Source organism: Pongo pygmaeus, chromosome 15, assembly GCF_028885625.2.
Source record: "Pongo pygmaeus isolate AG05252 chromosome 15, NHGRI_mPonPyg2-v2.0_pri, whole genome shotgun sequence".
Lineage (NCBI taxonomy): Eukaryota > Metazoa > Chordata > Mammalia > Primates > Hominidae > Pongo > Pongo pygmaeus.
The window spans coordinates 16475233-16499187 of record NC_072388.2 but is presented as its reverse complement, the minus strand read 5'-3'; the positions used below and the strand labels follow the sequence as shown (position 1 = coordinate 16499187).

General features: G+C 36.0%; 2 protein-coding genes and 1 long non-coding RNA gene across 3 annotated transcripts in view; 2 read left to right on the top strand and 1 right to left on the bottom strand.

The window, feature by feature from the left end:
* The window catches only part of LOC129012649 (olfactory receptor 4M1), a 58655-nt gene extending 48639 nt beyond the window's left edge, over positions 1–10016 (top strand). Inside the window, exon 3 of the mRNA XM_054448560.2 lies at positions 9049–10016. Coding sequence (XP_054304535.2) covers positions 9078–10016 — 939 coding nt within the window. The 5' untranslated portion in view covers positions 9049–9077. The remainder of the gene's footprint in view (positions 1–9048) is intronic.
* Positions 1–23955, top strand: part of LOC129012643 (olfactory receptor 4N4C-like) — an 89436-nt gene that overhangs the window by 63115 nt on the left and 2366 nt on the right. The window contains 2 exon segments of the mRNA XM_063651325.1: positions 9049–9101; positions 11481–11602. Coding sequence (XP_063507395.1) covers positions 11588–11602 — 15 coding nt within the window. The 5' untranslated portion in view covers positions 9049–9101; positions 11481–11587.
* LOC129012671 (uncharacterized) overlaps positions 11253–23955 on the bottom strand; it is a 35572-nt gene continuing 22869 nt past the window's right edge. Inside the window, exons 2-4 of the long non-coding RNA XR_008493671.2 lie at positions 15233–15324; positions 13946–14046; positions 11253–11539 (exon numbers count right to left, since the gene is read on the bottom strand). This is a non-coding gene — a long non-coding RNA (uncharacterized LOC129012671). The remainder of the gene's footprint in view (positions 11540–13945; positions 14047–15232; positions 15325–23955) is intronic.

Genomic DNA, 23955 nt, shown 5'->3' with positions numbered 1-23955 from the left:
ACACTTCCTGGGGGCTCAGACCTTGACTCCCAGAGCAAAAGCTGTAACACCTCTTCGGGCTCCACAGTTGCTGGCATCTCCGAGTTTTTGGGCACTGCTGCAACCCCCTTATCCAGATGTCAGCACTCAAGGCAGAAGTCAGTCATAGCATGCCCAAACCAACCATGGGTGAGCACTGAGCTACGGTGGGTGTCATGGGATCTGGGCAAGTGAGCATGAGTGGAGCATAACCTGCCAGGCCAAATGAGCAGAACGAGCTCAGAGGGCCTGAGTGAAGCCTCAGCAGAGGCTCTGCTGGCCATCGAGATTTCCACTTGGCAAAGTGGCCCTCAAAGAATCCTGTGTTACATCCATGAGGGCTGTTGAGGTCCTCGGTATAGAAGGCTACTGGAATTCTGCTCAGATCAGGCTTTTGGGGACTGCATTGATTCCTACCAAATGACTGATACTGATAGACCTCATCATTTCTCTTTGTTACCAGCAGTTTACAGATTTCTCAGCTATGTTGGTCTCCCTAGCAATCTGGGATGGGTGAAACTTAAACTGGTTTTTTGGGCAGTGCTCCAGTAGGCTGGGTAAAATGGTTCACTCCACTCTCCTTTTCTCTGCAAGGGGAACTTGCAAGCTGAGCAGTGACCTCTCCATACTGAGCACTGCCAGCCTGAAGGCAAAATGAAACTTTTTTCTACCATTTTTTGTGGTTATTCGTGAAGTTTTTCTGTCTGCTCTATTGTTTTAACTTCTGAACTAGATTCCTGATCTCTGCTAGTTATTTTTATTGGTGGATATTTGCCCAATTGTTGTTCCTTGTGGGAGGAATAAAGACTGAGATCACCTACTTTGCCATTCTAGCTGATGTCTAACACATTTTCTTTGTTCATCTGTCTATGGACTTTTAGGCTGTTTCCATATCTTGGCTTTTGTGAATAATGTTGTAGTAAACATGGGTGTGAAGGTATCTCTTTGAGGTTCTGATTTCAATTCTTTTGGACATATTCCTAAAAGTGGGATTGCTGAATCATATAATAATTTTGTTTTTAATGTTTTGAGGAACTGACACATTATTTTTCATAGTGACTGCACCATTTTCTATTTCCACCAACAGTGTATAGGAGTTTCAATTCCCTAAATTCTAGCCAACACTTCTTTTGTTTTTTGATAATAGCCGTGCTATTAGGCATGAGGCAATGTCTCATTGGTGTTTGGATATGCATTTCCTTGACAACTAGTGATGCTGAACATATTTGCATATACCTGTTGGCCATTTGTATATTTTCTTTAGAGAAATGTCTTCAAGTTTTTCACCCACTTTGAAATTGCATTATTGTCATTATTATTTTTGCCATAGTATGACTGATTTTTAAGTGCTTCTTATATAATGGAGTTATTTAAATTTATTTTTTTCTGTTTATTATTTTCCTGTTAAATTTGTCTTTATTTTCTAGTAATTTTAAATTGTTTTAATTTCTAACATTTTCCCCTATATTTGTGTTTGCCATTGATAAGTTTTAAATTTCATTATCAAATATGCTATAACTCTTTTCTTATTGTTTTTCCTTCATGGGGCAAGATATACCTAAAAGTTTTTATTTATTCCAAAATAATTTAAATAGTCTCTCTATATTTCTAGTAATTAAAAAAATTACTCCTTTGCAATTTATGTTAAGTATAAGTTATAAAATATAATTCTTTTTAAAAATCTGGTTAACCATTTGTTCCAGCACAACTTATTGTGTCCTCTGGGACAATAGAATTGAAAATGCATGTCATACTCTAGAGAACACATATTGTACATCGTAGCATTTTCCACCCCTAATCCTGGGAAATTCACCATTTTTCTTATTTCTTCTGTGAAATTCAAAAGTTGTGTTTCTATGCTCTTTGGATGAAGTGCAAATCGACTTTTAAATTATTCCCTCAGAGCTTATGTTCCTACCTGGCTTCCCCTTGCCTCCAGAGGATTGATTTTTGCAGTTACAGCCCATGCTGCTAGTTAGTTTACTGTTACATCAGGGCAGAAACTGATATATACCAACATGTAGAGGATGAAGTCCTCCACTGTGGGTGGTGGAAGAGGCTTCTTCTACCTCCTCCCCATAGTTCCTGAAGGCACCAAGACTGTCACAGTAATTGGTAGGTGGAATGTTGTTATAACATTTACATAAACCATCCTATTTTTGAGACAGTAGGATAGATATAATGATGGGAATAACTATGTAAAATGCTCAGAGATCAGTGGTAAGAAACAGAAAGCAGCATGTAAGGAAATGTCTTAGGGAACTGTGATGATAGTGTAGAGCAGGTCTTACTTAGCTGTGGAGTGGGTGAACAAATTGTTCTCAGCCTTGATCTCAATAATTACAGCATTTTTATTATTATTATTATTATACTTTAGGTTTTATGGTACATGTGCGCAATGTGCAGGTAAGTTACATATGTATACATGTGCCATGCTGGTGCGCTGCACCCACCAACTTGTCATCTAGCATTAGGTATATCTCCCAATGCTATCCCTCCCCCCTCCCCCCACCCCACAACAGTCCCTGAAGTGTGATGTTCCCCTTCCTGTGTCCATGTGTTCTCATTGTAAAGTCAGGGTTGAACAGGGCATTGAAGAGATAGCTTGGTCATTTTGTACTCATAGGATGAACCATTTGTAAACAAGCTCAGAGAAGGCTTTTTCGATCTATGGGTCTTCAGAGCGTGACAGATTATTAAAATAAACTTCCAAAATTTTGAATCCCTTTACTCCTGGAAGAAAGTCAGGAAAACCCCAAAATCTTTAGTTACTTCTTCTTATAGTTATTCAGCATGATCTCTGTGAAGAGGATGGGAAAGGTGAGGCTTGAAATATTTCATTTCAAAGGGATTAGTGTTAGTAGTAGTAAAAATTTTGAAAATAAATAGAAAAGCAAAAAAGAAACTTAAAAGCAAAGAGACTCTTACTTGAAATAAATGTGGGTGAAATATGTATTTTAACAAAAAGGATTCCAAGAAGCAAAATTAGGAATTATGTAGCAGATTAGGGAAAGACTAAATGAATTAATAAAAACAATTCGATGTTGTGGTGTTTAATTTTTGTCAAAGTCTATTGATTTATCTATTCAATAAAAAATCCATGTAATCATCCCATCCATCCATCCATCTATCCATCCATTTAACAAACACATATTGAAGACCATAGCATGCTAGGAACTACTTTAGGCAGTAGATATATAAATGAGACATACTCCATGACCTCAAGGAGCTCAGAGTTTCTGTTATATTTTGCAAAATACAAACTGAAAAATTACAATGTAATGAGTTAAAATTTGTACTGGAGGTGTAAACAGAGTACTATTATGGGAGCCATAGAAATATGACATTTTTATAGAACTTATATATACAAAATTCATACAAAATTTCAGGCATTTTAGAAAACAAGCTTCTGAGAATAGCTGAAGGATTTAAAAATAGTGATACATCAACAATGTAACAGGACTGTGGGTCTGGGAAAAATGTGGGGAGCATTATATGCATTAATCACTACAATACCTATGAAGTAGGTACTGTTACTATTTCCATTGCACTGATGAGGCACACTGAGGCAGAGGTAAGTGAGTTGCCCAGGGTTACATAGCTAGTAAGTGTTCAGCTGTGGTTAGGATGAAGGCACTGAGAAATAAAAATGAAACCCTTAGCTCCCCAACCTACTGAATGGAGCCTCTCTTGGCCAAGGGCACCCCAGAATAACCTTAAAAGCTGAGTTTTCATCCATGACAAGATAGGCGGTCAGACGTGCCTGCTTACATCCCCACCCTCACTTAACTGCCATTAGACTTTCCTACCTAAGTGCTAAATAGAAACCAGCTCTTTTGAAAGACTCCACTGCTGATATCAACCAACCACTGAAGCTGTCCCTCTTTTTCTGTGGTTTTAACTCAGCAATTAACCAGCATTCCTTCCTGATAAGAGACCAACTATATGCTACTCATGAAGGTGCATGAAGCACAATTGTGCATGTGCATGGTTGTCCTTTCATAAATATTCATAATTCCTCCTATAGCTTATTGAGCATATGTATTTCGCCACCTTACTCAGTACATACTCCTTTTGACACTGTCTTGAAATATTTGTTTCTGGCTCCTGGCCAGAGGCTATATTTCCCAGCCTGTCATAATAGCCACCTTCAGGCTGCAACTCTATGAGAAATAAACGTCTTCCTTTCCAAATTTATGAACCTCATCATTCTTCAGTTGACAGCACTAACACCCCATATCTAAGTATATTAAAAGAGAAATAAGCAGCAAATATATATAATATAATATATATTATAATATAGAAATATGTAATATATGTAAATATATAATTATAATTTATAAATAGATATATAATTTATATTATATATAAAATATATTTTTAATATACTTTAATATATTCAAGTAAATTAAAAGAATATATTAAAATATATATTAGTTGTATATGAAATATTTTCATATACTTTAATAATATATTAATATATATTACTATATATTAATTTTAATATACTTTAACATATTAGTGTATTATTAAATACAATAAAATAATAATAAAGCATATTAAAAGAGAAATAAGCGGCAGTGATCTTCAAAATAGTCTAATACTGATATCAGCTCTTCTCTGATCCTAATGGTTTCTTCTTGCCTTGTTTACTGTGGGCAACAACGCATACAGAAAATCAATGTAATAACTACATCTTGATATTTTCTGCTACTCGTTTATTTATGACACTCGAGGTCCCCGGGTTTCCTATACCCATCTATATGGTGAAGATGCTTCTGTATACTCCTTCCTCACCATCCCACAGAATAAGTGAGCTCAATATCCTAAAAATAGGAAAATTAATTCGCATTATTTCTAAGAAGTCTTGTATATATCCACAGTGGTGATTACATCACTGTTTCTCCCTATTGCTACCCAAATCTTTCTTAATATACCTTTCTGAGAATTTTACTCTCAACCTACTTTTACTTTAATGGAATCAGGATTTTAGAGGTAGAACAATTCTTAAAATTCTAGTTAAAATCCCTCCTTTTGCTATGAAGAAACTGTCATAGAGGAAGATTTCACAACCTCAACATCACGCAGATTCTTGTTTTCCCCCAAAGCATTGCTTCTCTTGAGGAGATTTCACAGTTCACTCTCCTACAGCGAATGCACCTGTGCTCCTGGGTATTTCCATAGTCATCCTCTAGGTACTACGTCCCTGTAGATTAAGAGTGGGAATTTTCTAGATGTTGTTAAAAGAGGAGCAGAAGCTTAGGAAGAGTAGGTGGGTGGATGTAAGATGAAGTAAATCTTCTTAGGCAACTTATCCAACCACTGCTCTAAGAGTAAGCACTGATTTGAAATAGGCATCCCCTCCTCAATGGCAACCTTAGAAAAAAATGCCCTAAGTCAATCTTCATGAGTGGCTTATCTCCCCCAAGAATTTCCCATAAACATAATTGCTTTGGGTTTTCTTGGCACAATTCCCAGCCTTTCTTGGGGTGTTACAGAGCATACCCAAGTATGTATAGTTTATTTAGCCCAATTTTATTAAGGACGTGTTATGTGCTGGATGAACCTCATTTTAGACACAGAAGATAGGAAAACAATATTTTTAAATTGCCATTGTGGAGTTCAAATTCCAGCTGCCTTTGGTAGTATGACAATAGCAACCTATGATCCATTGATAAATCCTGCCAGTTACATCTCCTGAATATTTTCTAAACAAATTATTATTCTCTCCAAATAGTTATTGCTGTATTGTTAGTTTAAGCCATATATATACATATATATATTTTTATTTTTCCTGTAATGTTGTCTTACTCCAATTTATTCACATAGCAGCCAGGGTGATATTTCTAAATTGCAAATTGTACAATAAAACTCTCCTGAGTTTTATTGTAAAACATATTGAAAGAAAATTGGAAATCCAATTTTATTATTGTGGGCTACATTACTTGGTCTTTGACTAAATCTTTATTTTGTTCTTATGCTTCTACTAGTTTTGGGTCTTCTACAGTTCTTAGAAACTCTTTCATGACACAAGGCCTTTTCATTTACTATTCTCTATTCCTAAAATGCTTTTCTTCAAACTTTCAAAGTTAGAAAAATGTCACCAACTCAGAAGCTTTTCTAAAATACTCCGTCACACACATACCACCCCCATCATCATTTACTCTACCATTGCCTTGTTTTTATATCCTGCTTGTCTTTTAGCACTAGTAGCAATTATTTTATTTTACTTATTTATATTTTATTTTATTTTTATTTGCTTGTTTACTTATTTATTGTCTGTCTTTATTTTCAGAATGGAAGTTTGATGAGGCAGAGATTGATTCTTCCTTGTTCATTTTTGCGTCTCAGCAGGTAGCATATAGTAGATACTCTAAATATTTGTGGGATAAACAAATGAATAGTTTATAGAAGTGACACAGAAGCTGTACATTTAGGAATAGACTTTTAATATCACATGTAGATAGCTTTGTTTTGACATGCTTTAAATGCAAGTGCTGGACAGAATAAGAATTGTTGCATCATTTATGGTGTTTTAGGTAATGGTTATGTTAATGTAGGGAAACTAGGTGTTTGTTCTTCCTTGAGGAAGTGACATGGTGTAGTGGCGTGTGTGTGTGTGTGTGTGTGTGTGTTATGAGTAGTGGCTGAGCATTACTAGCTTTGGGAGTAGGGGGTTTGATTGGCTGCCTGACTATTGGATTGAGATGCTCCAGCAAAATATTTCTTTTCCACTTGACACTTGTGAAGGGAGGAGGACAGAGACACTCATCAAGGAGTGTGGAGGGATGAATCCTTTGTATTTTTGTCCTAAGGAATAAATGTGGTTGATTTTGGTTCTTAATGAAAAGTATACATCATTAGTTTCTAATTTTATGACATATCTTGAACACTGAGGTACAAAAGAAAATCTCTTTGACACTTTTTTCTGGTAAAATCACCCTTTCAAGATTCCATAATACCTGATGTATGTTTGTCTTTTCAAGACATCAACACTAATTCACCTAAATTCTTTCTAGATTAGTGCCATTTTCTACTTCTGTTTTCGTGGAATGGGTATGGAGTAGAGCAGAGGAGGCAGGGGTGTTTTGTGTGACGACACTCAGAATCATTGCATCATGTCCCCATAATAATAAAAAAAAGCATATGGTCTTGTAATGGTATTTACCGCTTTAAAATATTCATTTCCTTTCAATAATAAAGGGACAATTATTTACTTAGGAACAAATAATCACTTCCATCTCGTCAAAAACTACATAGCATAATAGCAAAATATATAAATGAGGTGAGTAATCATAATATTTCAGATGTTTTTGGTAGAAATTTATTTGATTGTTGGAACCTCATAGTTGACTTATCAGTGAATGTAAATGAGTTAGTACACAACTAGCTCATAGCCCTCATAACTAATAACATAGCAAGTATATAATTATAAGCTATACTTGTTGTGTTATTAGTTATGGGGGCTATGAGCTGCCTCCTCCAGGTAAGTACAATAAGATCATTGTTTTTTGGAATCTTAGGAAATGTGTCATTCTGGATAACCTTATTATCTTTCTTTTGATTAAAATCTTCCTAAACCAAATTTTAAATTTTTCAATCTTATTAAATATGCTTAATTAACTCACTGAGGTCCACACTGGGCAATTTATGGACATGGGGAAATTGATCCCTTTTCTAAATAGTCCCACACTACTCAATTTCTGAGTATTTTTACCTTTCTTCTGCTTGCTACCAGATTCCTGGAAAACACTGTTTTTTTGTGTGTGTGTCTGCTTGTAGTAAGCCATCCCTTCTTCAAAATACAATGCTTCTATAAGATACTGAAAGTCATTTATCTATGTTTGTTAAGTTATGTATAAATTGAGTCAGTAGGTTCCAAAAATGGTGCATTTAATTTCTTTTCTCAGTAGTATACAAAGTGCCCATAAGTGTTTGGACACAGCCACATCTATTTGGTTTTACAGAACCTTAACTTTTTAAAAATTCCTTTTCATATGTAATTTTTTTAAGTAATAGGAGAGGCAATATCATAAAATATCACATCAACAGAAAAGAAACAACCCTTTTGTATTTGATGTTGGTTACAACAAAACTTACTTTGGTGTGGCAGTTTTTAACCTTACTTAAAGAAAAGCATATTTGGTAACGTGAACTCTAATTTCATTTTTATTTGACAAGTTTTGTTCTACTTAGTGGTGTCAGGTTCAATACAGAGCAGTAAGCAAAATTTTAAAAATAATATTATTCCCATTGTCACCTTGAAACAGCAGAGCAGATCAGCTCAGAATCAAATTGGGTAGCAAGCATACTCATTTCTCAGATCACTACACCTACTTATGTTCCTGCAATGGTGAGCAAATTTTATACTCAATGTAGTATCAGGTATTGATGAATCTGGTCACAGCTAGAAGAATTTTTTATATAGGGCCTTGCATAGCTGTATATTGTGGCTGGTTACCTGTTACCAAGGATTAAGCTGTACAGGTTTTGGTTACGGTTATGGAAAAATATGTCCATTCACTACTTATGAAGCCTTGGGATCTCTTTTCTGTATCACAACTAAAATACTGCTAGATCTGTATGTGTGCTATTAGAATGCAAGCCTAAGTTTCCAGGTTGGCAAGATTTTGCAACAAAAAAAAGATCTAGAAAAAAGAGGCCACACCTCTGATTGCCAGTCTAAAATTTGGCTACACTAAGAAGTACTTTCACATATTGCTTACTAATGTAGATGTTTGGGGGAAGAAGTAGTGCATTGCCGAATTTCAGAAAAAGTAAGATTTTTAACATTAACAAGCTGAGATTTGAGTTTCAAATATATGCCACACTTCATATAGTTTTAATGTTTCCAATTTATAAGTTCATCACATACTCTCTCCCTCTTGGTTTATCAAATATAAAATGGGCAACCAAATGTATCCTCGTGTAACCTGTTAGTGACAGGGAACGTATGACAATTTTGAAAGCAGTGATATAACTCTAGGTAAATGCTATGTGGACTAATTATAGTTTCTTTAATTTTCATAGCTATATTATGAAAAGAGTAAATTGAAGAAATGGAAACTGCAAATTACACCAAGGTGACAGAATTTGTTCTCACTGGCCTGTCCCAGACTCGGGAGGTCCAACTAGTCCTATTTGTTATATTTCTATCCTTCTATTTGTTCATCCTACCAGGAAATATCCTTATCATTTGCACCATCAGGCTAGACCCTCATCTGACTTCTATGTATTTCCTGTTGGCTAATCTGGCCTTCCTTGATATTTGGTACTCTTCCATTACAGCCCCTAAAATGCTCATAGACTTCTTTGTGGAGAGGAAGATAATTTCCTTTGGTGGATGCATTGCACAGCTCTTCTTCTTACACTTTGTTGGGGCTTCGGAGATGTTCTTGCTCACAGTGATGGCCTTTGACCGCTATGCTGCTATCTGCCGACCCCTCCACTATGCTACCATCATGAATCCACGTCTCTGCTGTATCCTGGTGGCTCTCTCCTGGATGGGGGGCTTCATTCATTCTATAATACAGGTGGCTCTCATTGTTCGACTTCCTTTCTGTGGGCCCAATGAGTTAGACAGTTACTTCTGTGACATCACACAGGTTGTCCGGATTGCCTGTGCCAACACCTTCCCAGAGGAGTTAGTGATGATCTGTAGTAGTGGTCTGATCTCTGTGGTGTGTTTTATTGCTCTGTTAATGTCCTATGCCTTCCTTCTGGCCTTGCTCAAGAAACATTCAGGCTCAGGTGAGGATACCAACAGGGCCATGTCCACCTGCTATTCCCACATTACCATTGTGGTGCTAATGTTTGGGCCATCCATCTACATTTATGCTCGCCCATTTGACTCATTTTCCCTAGATAAAGTGGTGTCTGTGTTTCATACTATAATATTCCCTTTACTTAATCCCATTATTTACACATTGAGAAACAAGGAAGTAAAGGCAGCCATGAGGAAGTTGGTCACCAAATATATTTTGTGTAAAGAGAAGTGAAAGATAGATTATACATTTTATAGTCCTCCTGAGGATCATTGTCCTAAAGCAGGAAGTATTTGCAGTAATAATGCTGCATTCACTTCTTCCTTTCATTTGTGTTCTTAAAATTTTACTATAATTTTTCTCTATTAATTCCTCTTTATATTGAAAAATAGAGGCATTAAGATGAAAATAAATTTACTCACACCTACCCTGAAATTCCTGACAGATCATTATTAGAATTTGAGATATAATAATAATCTGCTAAAGTACATTTTAACTAATTGTTTATTGAGTAACTGCTCTGCAGAGGCTCTGGCTTTGAGGGGAACATGTTGAGAAAAATAAATAAGACATGGAGACGTGTCCATTACAAATATGAAGTAAATGGCAAGCATATGGATGCAGCTAGCTTCAAGTTGGCAAATAAATATTGTTGTCATGTTTCAGTGTTGGCTCAGTGGAATGGTATCTGGTAAACATCTTGCTGGGTCTGAAAACAGATTATTTGTCCTTTATCTCCTCTTATTTCCAGAGTTGATGGAAAATGAGGATTCATTTATACAAGGTATTTCAGTTTATATTTCAGGTGATGTCCATTCAACAGTTTGGAGACAGAACTCAAAATTTTATCACATTATGAAAACAATTTTTATGAATTCAAAGCAGAGTATAATTTGGCTGATACATGAGATTCATGTCATTCCAGATGAAGCCTCCAGGCAACTAGCAATTTTTATAGCCAGCCCCTACTTACAACATCCTTCAGAGTGAAAGCAGGCTTGGGGAGAAATCTTCTAGGTTGACTGGGATTGGTAGACATCTAGCCGTGTAATTTTTTTCTAAACTATCATCTGCTTTGCCACTTTTGTATGTTTTCCATAATTGCTAATTCTGCCTCTCATGTTAGACTTAAATTGGCAGGGTGCTGTTTTTGTTAGTACTTAATTCAGAGTTCTTTCCCACTGAGACACCTAGATGTATTCGTTCCCATGATCCCTTAGAGAATTATTAGGGACTGATTTCCTGTTCTCAAGCACTAAAAACTCACTCTCCAAGCTTCAGAATGTAAGAGGTAGATTAGAACATTTGATTTTATATGTTTTTTTTAACTTAAATTTATTAGTTTTTTATTTCAAAACTAGGGAATCTTTTCATTGAAAGGCAAGAATGCATTGGGTGTATTAAGCTTTAGTCTTATTTTTTAAATTTGATAATGTAATATGGACTAAATTTTAAGTGAATTAGATCCTTGTCAACATTGGGAATGAATACATAAAAATAAATGGTATAACTATTCCTAGAGTTACTATTTATTTACAGAGATTTTATTTATTAATTGAGGAGGTAATTTGTGCCAGACCCAGTTTACCTCGGATGCACAGGATGGAATGGTGGTACACAAAGCTTGCTTTTCGCTTTGGGAATTTTTCCTTATGGTGACCCTCTTCGATCTTCAATGCTGTGTTACTTCTTTTCTAGGAACCCAAAGGCACGGATTGATGTTATGAGTCCTGATTTTTGAGTTGACTTCTCATCACCTGGAAGTGAATAAAACAGTAGACTTCTCTAACATTTTGTAACACAGCATGAAAAAATATAAAGTAAAAAAGATTTATATATATAAAATATAAAATGATGAGTTATGTTTCTAAATCTTTTATCATCTTACTGTCATTTCTCTGTATTTGATCTAGCTAGACTTCTATTCATTTTGTCACTTGTCTTTCATCAAACTAGGACTGATGTTCTTGGGAAAGAGACCACTGATTTGATATGCTCTTCAAACACCAGCACACTGTACTATAGAAGGATATTTACTGAAAATATTGAAGCTAGTAATACAAAGGAAAAAGGCATAAAAATAGTAGTGTGATAACTAATTGCTTACTTAGGAATATTATCTGAAATTAGAAACTAATATCAATAAAGAAAAAGGGGAACTTTTGGCAAACTCTAGTAAGTAATAACTGAGCCTGATTCATGGAGGACATAATTGGAATAAGGACTGAGAGCAATTTCACCCCTTGGAGGACATTTGGAAGTGCCCAGAGACATTTGTGGTGGTCACAACTGAGGACGTATATTGCATCTGGTACTATTTAGACATCTTACAATGCACAGGACAGCCCCCAGCCCCTGACTCCCACATGAATTATCTGGCCCAAAATGTCAATAGTGCCGAGAATAAAGAACTCCATCAGGCTGAGAAACCCTGACTTAAATAATGGGCAGGGATAAGGCAGGTTAGTGTAGAAGAAATAGGTGCTAACCTCATATGCAACGCTGTCTCATTGAATATTGTTTCCAAATAGCTCAGTATCCTCAGCAGTCAAATAGAAAATATGTCTCAGGACTCCTTTTCCCTATATAACTCCTACATTTTTTTTCAGTTACTTTAAATGTCTTTAAATCTCTTTTTTTTTCCCTTCAGTCTCTCCTACTCCTCCTCCTTTCAAAACTGCCGCTGAGCTACTATGTTTAAAATCAGCAATATCCCGATTGAGTAAATTATCTTTAGTTCAGTATTGTGACTATACTTTCAATTATACACTGACTTGTGTGAGATTTCAGAACCCAAATCCCATTCATCTTCTGGCTTTTTGCTAATCTCAATATTAACCAGAATTTTATTATTACATCTGGTTAAAAAAGAGCTTTATTGCTCAAACAAAATTAAAGATTTTTGTTTTTTTAATGACTAAAATAATATATATGCATTAAAAGTTGAAAACATATGAATATATAAAGAACAAAACAAGTATCACTGGTAATCTTTTTTCTCAGGGATTTTCTTTAACAAGGTTTATAAAGTCTCACCCCTCCAGCTCCATTGTAAGCAGGCCAGTTGGCCTATCATGCATTGTTCCAAAATATAATTACCACAAAATAGAGGTCCACGTGAAGACAAGCTACAACATGCTTTACATAAATAAGTGTAACCATCAGATTTTATATCCCACAAAACTGGCATTTAAATAAAAAGGCCACGAAGTTTTAAATATGCAACAAAAATCTGAGAATGTTGTTTTTAAGAACTCTTTTGATGAAATTACCAGAGAACAAATTACATTCAAACATGTGACTAGGACAAAAGGCTGGGTATACACACACACACACACACACACACACACACATATATATACACACAGTAGTCCTCTTTTATCCATAGGAGATATGTTCCAAGACACCTGTGGATGCCTGAAACCATGGATAGTACCAAACCCTATATATACTCTGTTTTTCTTATACATACATGCCTATGATAAAGTTTAATTTATAAATTAGGCACAGTAACAGATTTATAACAACTAATAATAAAATAGGACAATTATAACAATATGCCAACATTACTACTATTGCACTTTGGGGCCATTATTAAATAGAATAAGGATTACTTGAACACAAGCACTGTGATGCTGTGTCTTACTGATAACCAAGGTGGCTACTAAGTTACTAACATGCAGGTGGCATGTATAACATGGATACACTGGACAAAGGGATGACTCATGTCCCTAGAAGAATGGAGAAGGAAAGCTTGATATTTCATCATGCTACTTAGAATGGGGCATAATTTAAAACTTACGAATTGTTTGCTGCTGGAATGTTCCATTTAACATTTTTTGGACTGAAGTTGACCATGGACAACAGAAACTACAGAAAGTAGACACTGTGGATAGGAGGGGGCTACTGTATTTAATCTAATATTAGGCTTATTAAACTATAAACCTAAGACTAAAACTAAGGTAAGCAAGGTAGAACTGTACAAAATGCTATCTGCTCTGACAATGCAGAAACCATAGAACTGTACTCCATTTCCATCCTGTGGATCTCTCACTAAAAAAAGAAGAAAAAATATAGGTTTTGGATAAACATCTTTAAAAATATAAAACTCGGAAGCCAGAGAAATAAATGAAGAGAAATCAGCTTTTACTGTGAAGACTTACATTCTGTTTTCAAGCCTGGTGGTGGGGCTGCAGATGGATAGCAGACAGAGCCCAGGATTCACACCATGGTATATTCACCCAATGATATATTCCAAAACTACCTAAGGTCCCAAAGGATATATATTCTTAGGGTAGTATAAAATAACTTTTAAAAAAATCCCACCACCTCAAAAACGCAAAAGAAAGAAAACAAAAATTAATGAAACACAAGTGGGATCACACATTTTTTGAGTTTGAAATTCATTGCAAGTTGATAATTTTGTTCACTGCATGCTAATAATTTTGTTCAAAGTTTGTGGTTCCAGACTTGTAACGCCTCTTTACAGAAAGAAACACCAGTATCTTCTGGAGGTTCTTACATTTATTCCAGGACTCAAAATATTCTGTAGATAGACTTTCAAGAAGTAAGAGGTGGCCGGGCGCGGTGGCCCACGCCTGTAATCCCAGCACTTTTGGGAGGCCGAGGCCGGCGGATCACGAGGTCAGAGATAGAGACCGTCCTGGCTAACACGATGAAACCCCGTCTCCACTAAAAATTACGAAAAATTAGCAGGGAGTGGTGGCGGGCACCTGTAGTCCCAGCTACCCGGGAGGCTGAGGCAGGAGAAGGCCGTGAACCCGGGCGGCGGCAGAGGTTGCAGTGAACAGAGATGGTGCCACTGCACTCCAGCCTGGGCGACAGAGCGAGACACTGTCTCAAAAAAAAATAATAATAAAAAAATAAAAAAAGAAGAGCTTACAGTCAGACATGAGTGAATACGCAATAAAGCAAGGCTCTGTGAGGGAGAATCAGAAGAACAACACAGAGAAAGACCAAAACCACAAAAGAGATATAGAATGTAAATTAAGTAGATTTGGTATGTTTAAAAAAACAAAGAAGGGAATGAAAATATGAAGAGGGACAAAGACGCTGTAAAAATAAACAGAAAATCTTAAGAAAAAGAGAAATTCAGATTCAGATTAAAAATTCAACAAATGTATTTAGTTGTAAATTAGTATCAGTAACTTAGCATATACAGCTAAGGAACTGAATTATGCAGGGAAGAGACATACTGGTATGAAGAGACCAAGACATTGAAAATAGAACACAACGATCTAAATATATCTCATTAATTTCAAAGGAAAGGGTAGATAAAATGTAGTGGAGGCTATATTGAAGAAATATTGCTGACATTTTTCCAAACCTAATAAAAGCCACAAAACTTCGTAATCAGGAATCCCACCAAAATATTAATAGGATAAATGTTTTAAAATACACATTTAGGGGGCAGGTGTGGTGACTCATACCTGTAATCCCAACACTTTGGGAGGCCAAGGCAGGCAGATCGCTTGAGCCCAGATGTTTGAGAGCAACTGAACAACACGGTGAAACCCGGTCTCTACAAAAAAACGAAAAAAATTAGCCAGGGTGGTGATGCCTAATTGTAGTCCCAGCTACTCTGGAGGCTGAGGTGAGAGATCAATGGAGTCTGGGAGTTTGAGGCTGCAGTGAGCTATGATCCCAACAGTGCACTGTGTGTCAGCCTAAGCGACGGAACCAGACCCTGCGACAAGAAAAAAACAAAAAACAAAACAAAACAAAACAAAAAAAAGATGCACATTTGGGCACATAATAGTAGAACTGCAGATCAATAAAGACAAGCAGATGTTGAAAGTAGAGATCATCTTCAAGGGAAAGGCAGTCAGGATAGTATCTCACTGGTTTCCTTCCTTCCTTCCTTCCTTTTCTTTCTTCTTCTTTTTCATTTTTCTTTTTTTTTTTTTTTTTTTTTGTAGTAGAGTCTCACTCTCTGTATCTCATGCTCCAGGGCAGTGGCTCGATCTCGGTTCACTAAAGCCTTCACCTCCCAGGTTCAAGCGGTTCTCCTGCCTCAGCCTCTTGAGTAGCTGGGATTACAGGCCCATGCCTCCATGCTTGAGTAATTTTTGTATTTTTAGTAGAGAAGGGGTTTCGCTATGTTGGCCAGGCTGGTCTTGAACTCCTGGCCTCAAGTGATCCACCCGCCCCGGCCTCCCAAAGTGCTGGGACAGGCAGGAGCCACCACACCCGAGTGATCTCACTTCTTTAACAACAAAAATGTAAACCAGTGAAGAGTTATATTATGACAAGGGAAAATAGTTTTTATCTCAGTGAAACTATAATCAAATAAAAGCATCTTCAGAGCTGAATTATACTCCTAAATGTAGTAACTAGAAATATAAAGTATCTAGAAGAAAACATAGAATATATTTGCTTACAAAATTGGAATAAGTAATGATTTATTAAGCAGCATAAAAGCAGCTATAATCATAAAAAGTGATCAAGTGAACCTCAAAAAATTAAAAATTACTGCTCGTCAAAGATACACTATCATCAAATTAATAAGGAAATCATACACTGGGAGGAAAATTTTGTCTCTCTTAACCTCCCTGTTTCTCTCTGTCTTCAAGTAAAGAAAAATCAGCAAAAAATGTGAACAGACATTCCAGAAAAGAAGATACAGAAGTGATTAGCAAGTTCACGAAAAGATGCACATCATTACTCAGCAGGGAATGGTCCAAAACACACGATCAAGTGTTCAGGCAGAGCACGCTCCCACTACTCTGAGAAACAGGACAAAATAGAAGAGAAGGAAAAGAGGAAGGGGTTTATCAAGTGCCCCAAGAACATATAACATATTGGAGACTAGACACGTCCATAAAAATGACTGTTTCCCCATTGCCTGTTATTGCTGCCTGGTCAGTGGACCAGATTCATCCAAGGCACTAGGAAGGCAGTCAGTTCTCATCCCCATCAGAGGAATCTTTCTAGAAGCTTATATAGCCAATTACCAATACATCCTCACCATCACGTGCTCTCTCCTGGACCCCGGATGCTCTACCAACATGGAGAAATATATTGAGTGCCTCCAGGTGCTCAGTCCCAGGCACTTGACACTCTAGACTATACAGCAGCGCTGGGAGGACTCAGCTTTCCGAGCTCCACAATTTTATGTTGGGAGTCTGTGGCAACTACTGACAAAAACAATGTAGCTGCCATCAAGATGTAGGCCTTGTCTGCTGCACCAATTGTTTTAAAGGTGCCTGGTATTTATTTTAATCGGGAATGGTAAGACACACAGCCATGGAAATGACTGTCACGAAGGAAAAAGTTTTTAGACTCACAAATCCCTACAAATAGGAGGTTGGTTAGGTGAGTGGGGAAATGGGAAAAATGCAGGTAAGAACCTTTATCATGGTTTCTGTGGAAATAAATGGATGGGGCACGATCAGCATGTTCAGAATTGGCTAGACTGAATAATTCCAGTGGGCTCCGGAGGTTAGGGGCTGTCTCTAAGTGTCTGGTACTTGGCCCTGGGGTGATTAGGGAAGGGAAATAGTGGCCTGGAGTGTAATAGCTCTATAGGTGCCTGATAAAAGAAGTGGCTGGAGTATAGGTTCTGGATCGGTTGCAAGTGAGGCTTTTACCATCTCTAGGAATTGGCTAGCCATAGGAGGGACAGTTCCTCCAGTGTTAGGAAGGCACAAGACATCAAAGCGTTAGAAATGCAGAAAATATAATGGCATAAGTAAAACACAACAGCAAATGCTGGTGAATTAATTGTTGGAGTAACTTGAACTCTCATACATTGATGTTGGGAATTTACAATGGCTAACCACTCTGAAAAACTTAATAGAAACTTCAGGTAATTTCAGGTAGATGTAAACAAACAGCTACCTTATGACCTGATAATCCCACTCGTGTTTAGCCAAGACATGTCTATGAAATGATTTAAATTAGCATGTTAATGAAAACCTTATGGGTGGCATAAGATTTGAGACAACCCAAATGTCCATAAAAGGATAAAATGATAATAAACAAACTTAGGGTTAAGTATATAATGAAACATTAGTCCACAGTAAAAAGAGACAACTACAGAAAATGCAACAACGCACATGAATCTCTAAATCACAATGCTGAGTTTAAAACCAGATACAAAATAACACATGTCATATACTTCTGTTTTTATAAAATCCAAGAAAAGGCAAAACTAATCTATGCTATTAGGAATTAGAAGATGAAAGCTCATTAAGATGATAGATGGGTGGGGTGGATGGCAAAGATCACAAAAAACCTTTCTGGAGGGATGGAAATATTCTTCATCTTGTTTGGAATACTAGTTTCTAAAGTGCATCTATTTAACAGAAGTTACCAAGTTGAACACTTAAATATGTGTATTTTAATGTATATACATTATATTCTAAGAAATACAACCAAGAATTTATTTTCATGCTTGCTTGTAAATACACATAAATTTCTTGAAGGATACAAAAATTAATATTAGCTTCCAATTTTGAGGTATGGGGTGAAATGGGCAGGTAGGGGACAGATATAAGAAGGAAATTTCTCACTGTATGAATTATTTTTTATTTAAAAATGTGAATATGTTAGGTATTCAAAAATTAAATACATTTTTAAAGTCAAGTATGTTTAAAGCACACTGCCTAATTTCCAACCTTATGGTTATGCCATTAAAATTTCTGAGTTACTCTCGCTTCCATACCTCTCATATGCAGTCCTTCAATAAGTCCCATTCATCATCTCTCCAAAGTTTATCTTTGGTATAAATTCTTTCTTCTGTCTTCTTTTTTACCTTTTATCCTAACCTACCATCATCTCTTATTTATATTAATAGTACTTCAAATGCTCCCTACTGTTCCCCTTGCCTCCACTTCTTGCATTCTATAGCCCGTTTTTCACTCAGTAGCCAGCGCAACATTTTAAACATGTAAATCAGATAGGAACACTCCTCTGTCTGTTACCTCGCACACATAGTATGTTGACCGATTGCCATTTGGCCTATATCAGCTCTACCTCTCTATCTTCCCTAACAATTTTTTCCATTTGCTCACTACTGTCTTGCCACGCTAGCCTCCTTTCTGCTTCTCAATGCACCAGTCTCTCCCTTCATGAGCTTTCAACAAATCTATCTTCAGATCTTCCCAGAGACGGTGTAGTTCTGTCATTCAGATCTTAACTGAAATGTTGTCACCTTGTCAGAAAGGCCTTCTCTGGCCAGCTCACTTGGAATAGTAGTCTATTCTGCTATCTCTTATATTTTTATCATAGCACTCATTACAATCAGTTGTTTTCTCTCTGGTATGTTTGTTCGTTGTCTGTTTCCATGCTTTAGGATGTAAAATCCCCAGGAACAGGGATATTTTCTGTCTTGTTCGGTGCTGCATTGTAGACACTACAATACAGCCTGGTTCATGGTTTTAGCTTCTAAGATAGTCTAGGGAGACAAATCTTTCCTAGCAGGAATAACAAGCCTTCATTCTAAGGATTAATTTAGATCATCAGACTATCTGCATTTTAAGTATTGTGGAAAACATTAGGAAGCAAAGTCCCTAATTATGTCTATAATTATGAAAAAATCATATTTCAAAAAGTCTTCGGTAGCAAGAAAGACTGTAATATACTCAAAGACGGGAATGTTTTTCCATGTGTTTCTTTACTTATATCACTTGTTTTCTGTTTCTTTTAAGAAAGTAAACACTGCATTTATTAGTTTATTTGGTATATAGTTTTGCAAAATATGCATTTTTGTGCCTCTCTGTCTTTTTTTATTTCCTGTTATTCCATTACTGTCTTTGCATATGTTCCTGTTCTTGCATTTCTCCCGCCCATTTTTTTTTTTACCTTTATGATTTTGTGTATCTCTTTCTCCCTTTTTCTTTTTTCCCCATGTTCCATTTTTCCCACTTATTATTTTCTGAATTGGACATAAATTAGAACAAAATATTTTTGATTATGCATTATGTTTGTTGAAAAATTGTTTAGTATTTTAATTTTTAGAATAAAAATCTTTTGAAATAAAAATAAATCTACTGAAATGTAATTATATTGTGTTCTACTCTAGGATTATTAATTACTTTTCTTCTGTTTAGTAATATTTAGCTTAAAAAACATAGTTGTCATTGCTTTAGTGGAACATAGGAAACATTTATTCCTAAAATGAAAACAACAAATGCCAAGACCACAATAAGATGTATTTAAGAATACATCTCTTTGTGAGGAATTAGTCCTTCAACATGCAGTTCTCCTCTCCAAGAAGGATTATGCCAAAGAGTCTTTGTGAACATCGTTTATTTTTCTTTGACTGTTTCTTTGTCACCAGAAAGATACTGAATTTAACATACTACTTACCTGACCACATTACTTCCTTTCTTGATCTATCAATGATTTCCTATTATATACTTTTAAAAAAAAATAGTAACATAAGAAATAAAATAACCTCTTTCGGCTTTCTGCCCACATGGACCTAATAAACATGTTGGCTATTCTGTAATCTCTGTCACTGACAGAATGTTGATTTTAAAACTTAGAAGTGACATAGTGACTTTTAAATCATATATACTTCACTATTTATATATAACATGTTTCTAATCTCATTCTCTGACTATATTTTGTTGGCATTTCCACAATTCCCATTGAAAGTGTTTTGCAGCTTTTTTAGCCTTCAAATTCCCAAAGTGTATTATTCTCCATTGCATCACAAATTGATTGCATATTTCAAAGTGTAAGATATTCCTCTTTGAGAAGAGATATTTAAGAATGAAATCAGGAAAAATCAGTTATTGTTCCTTCTATTAGAAGGAGGTTATATCTGCTGTCTGAGAAGAACATTAGATTACTAGAGAGGTAAATGTTTTTGCCATTCTCTGTACTTATAAGGAACATAAAGAAGGAAGAAATGGAAACAGATATTGTAACACCTCAGGTGGGACATCTGCTGCCTTGAAATGCAAAGATCAAAATTATAACAGAAATAGATTAATATGTTGAATCTGAATTCAATAACACAGTGGCACCTTTTACCTGTTCTTAATAATATAGCTTCAGTTTCTCCTAATATTTAGAATTAATTTATTAGGAATATATAAAGCCTTTATTAACATTGCCTAGGGAATGTTTATACTTGGTCCTAAACCTATATCTGTTAACTGAAAGACATGCAGGAACAGAAATCATATCCAATGCAAAAATGCCAGAGTGCAGAGAAAATCTTCACCAACTTCATGATTTTGCAGGAGACTAGCTCTGTCTAGTTCCCACACCTGCTGGGATGAGAGGTTCTTCTACAAATAGTCTTACCATATAACAATCTGGCTGAAGTGAAGCCTCCATAAATTCTTTTCTTGTAATCTCTTAAATTTACATAGCTACCATTACCCTAGTAACTCATTTCAAAGGCAGTGACAGAGGATCTATATTATATATTTACTTGTTAGAAAGTAAAGGCCCTCTTAATATCTACATTTTTTCCTTGTTTATTTTTGGTTTAGTTGGACTTCAATATGCTAATTATTGCTATCATTCTCATCTTATTATATTCATAAATCAACGCAGTGAGATAAAATAACTCAGGCTAGGGAGATGACCTTCCCAAGATCTCAGGGTTAAAAAAATTGCAGAATGAATTTAAAACCAGATAGACCGATGCCCAAATGAGGGCTTTTTAAATGACATCCATTACTTTGCCTAGAAATCATGGCATTATAAACATTGGTATCAGTTAATGATTTCATGATACTCTTTAACTTTATCCACATTTCTCAGAACACACAAAAAATTAGTGATTATATAGGTTATGAGTAACAAATTAGATAGCACATATTAATAGGCATCACATTCTTATTCTTATTTTGGGAACATTTATAAAATGTGTTTTTGCTGGTAGGGTGGATTAATGAGAAATTTCTTGCAAGCATAAAGGTGAATAGTGCCACTTTTATTAAGATCAGTTATAAACAGACAAAATATTTGAGGTAATGGGAAATAATTTAAAAGTATTTACAGAGTATATTTTAAGGAGGATACTATTCAAGGAAAGTAATTTAGTACTGAAAGGTGGGTTAGTTATTTTTAACTCTTAGAAAAATTGGAGTGAAGAAACTTCATGTGCTGTCCTTACTATTGTTTCAAAAGAAAACAATAGTGATGCTTCTCAGAATTAATGGGAAGGCAAATATGAGATCTAATAAAGGAGAAGTAAATAGAGGAGACAAGAAGAGAGAGTGGAGAAATATTAGAAACTGCAAGAACATTGAGAAATAAAAGCAACAAAGGAGAAAAATAGAAGAGAGATAAGAGGAAAGCAAGGGGAATAATTAGAGAACAAATATGAGAGAGAAAAAGCGAGAAGATAAAAATAGAGAAAAAGGAATCAACTTAAGTAAAAGTGTAACTTAAAAAATGACGTGTAGAAATATTTAGTGAGATGGGAGTGGAAGGCCATAAAATAAATATTTTAAAAGGAGGTATGAGGAAGTATAAAGAAAAATGAGTGAATTAGTGCCTGTGGATGGGAATCAAGTCCCCAAATACCTGCTCCATGAATTTTCTAACAAGAGCCTAGACTCTAAGCATGAGTACAGGGCAGTGTACAGGGCAGCCTTTAGCTGGAATGCATGTGTGCCCTCACCCACTACTCTTTCCTCTTCTGTGCTGCTCCAGCATTGTCAGGAACAGATGAAAGTTTGTTTCTGTTGAAATTGAAATACAGGATAGAGAAAATGGCAGTCATTCAGATTTCTCTTTCAGCTTCCACTGACAGTGATCCTTCTAATATATTTATGTTCTTCTAATATAGACAAGACCAAGCTTGTCTTTGCAGGAATTTCTGTGCTTTTATTTTGCTAGGACTTAATTCATTTTACCTAGAGAAATGTCCACCTTATGAATATATATATTTGGTCTCTGGATCCATAATGAGCATGATGTGAGCACTGTTGGTATAACAAAAGAGCTTAGAGGGAAGTACACAAAGGGAACACAGTGAATCAAAGATATTTGGTAGTAGTGGGTTCCAGATGTTACAGAGTCAGTAGGAGAACAGAAGTGGATGATAGAGAATAAAATGCAAGGTACAGTGCAAGAACCTGAAACTCCCAATCTCAGAGATACTTGAAAGTTTCTCCTATGACCCAAATACATCCTCAGTTTTTGGAAGAGTGTGAAATAAACAACTGCATAATAACATGCAAGACGCACACAACTTAAGAGTAAGCAGAGATGGATTCCTGACTTTTCTATTAGCAGGTTTTATATGCACAGAAGGAATGATAAATATTAAGGTCAATAAGTGGCCAAGTGCCAAAAATGTCCATCTTATGAATGTCCATCTTATGAATACTTATATTTGGTCTCTGGATCCATAATGAGCATGATGTGAGCACTATCAGTATAACAAAAGATCTGAGAGGGAAGTACACAAAGGGAACACAGTGAATCAAAGATATTTGATGGTAGCAGGTTCCAGATACTACAGTCAATGGGAGAGCAGAAGTGGATGACAGGGAATAAAATGCAAGGTACAGTGCAAGAACCTATAATTCCCAATCTCAGAGATACTTAAAAGTGGCTCCTATGACCCCAAATACATCCTCAAATTTTGAAAGTGTGAAATAACAAACTGCATAATAACGTGCAAGATGCACACAACTTAAGAGTAAGCAGAGAGCGATTCCTGACTTTTCTATTAGCAGGTTTTATATGCACAGAAAGACTGATAAATATGAAGGTCAATAAATGGCCAAGTGCCAAAAAAAAAAAAAAAAAAAAGAAATAAGAAAAGAAGAAGAGTATCATATGTAAAATTTTATGCTTCTGTTTTGGTTAGGATACAATACATGTGTTTGTGTGTATTTATGTGTGTCTATGTGATGTACATACATGTGATGTAAGATACTTTTTTTTTGAGACAGAGTCTTGCTCTGTCACCCAGGCTGGAGTGCAGTGGTGCGATATGGGCTCACTGCAACTGCCACCTCCCGGATTCAAGCGACTCTCATGCTTCAGCCTGGGAAGTGTCTGGGACTACAGGCTCCTGCCACCACACCTAGCTAATTTTTATATTTTTAGTAGAGACAGAGTTTCGCCAGGCTGGTCTCGAACTCTTGGCCTCAAGTGACCCACCTGCCTTGGCCTCCCAAAAGGGTGGGATTACAGGTGTGAGCCACAGTGCCTGGCCTAAGTACTTCTTTCA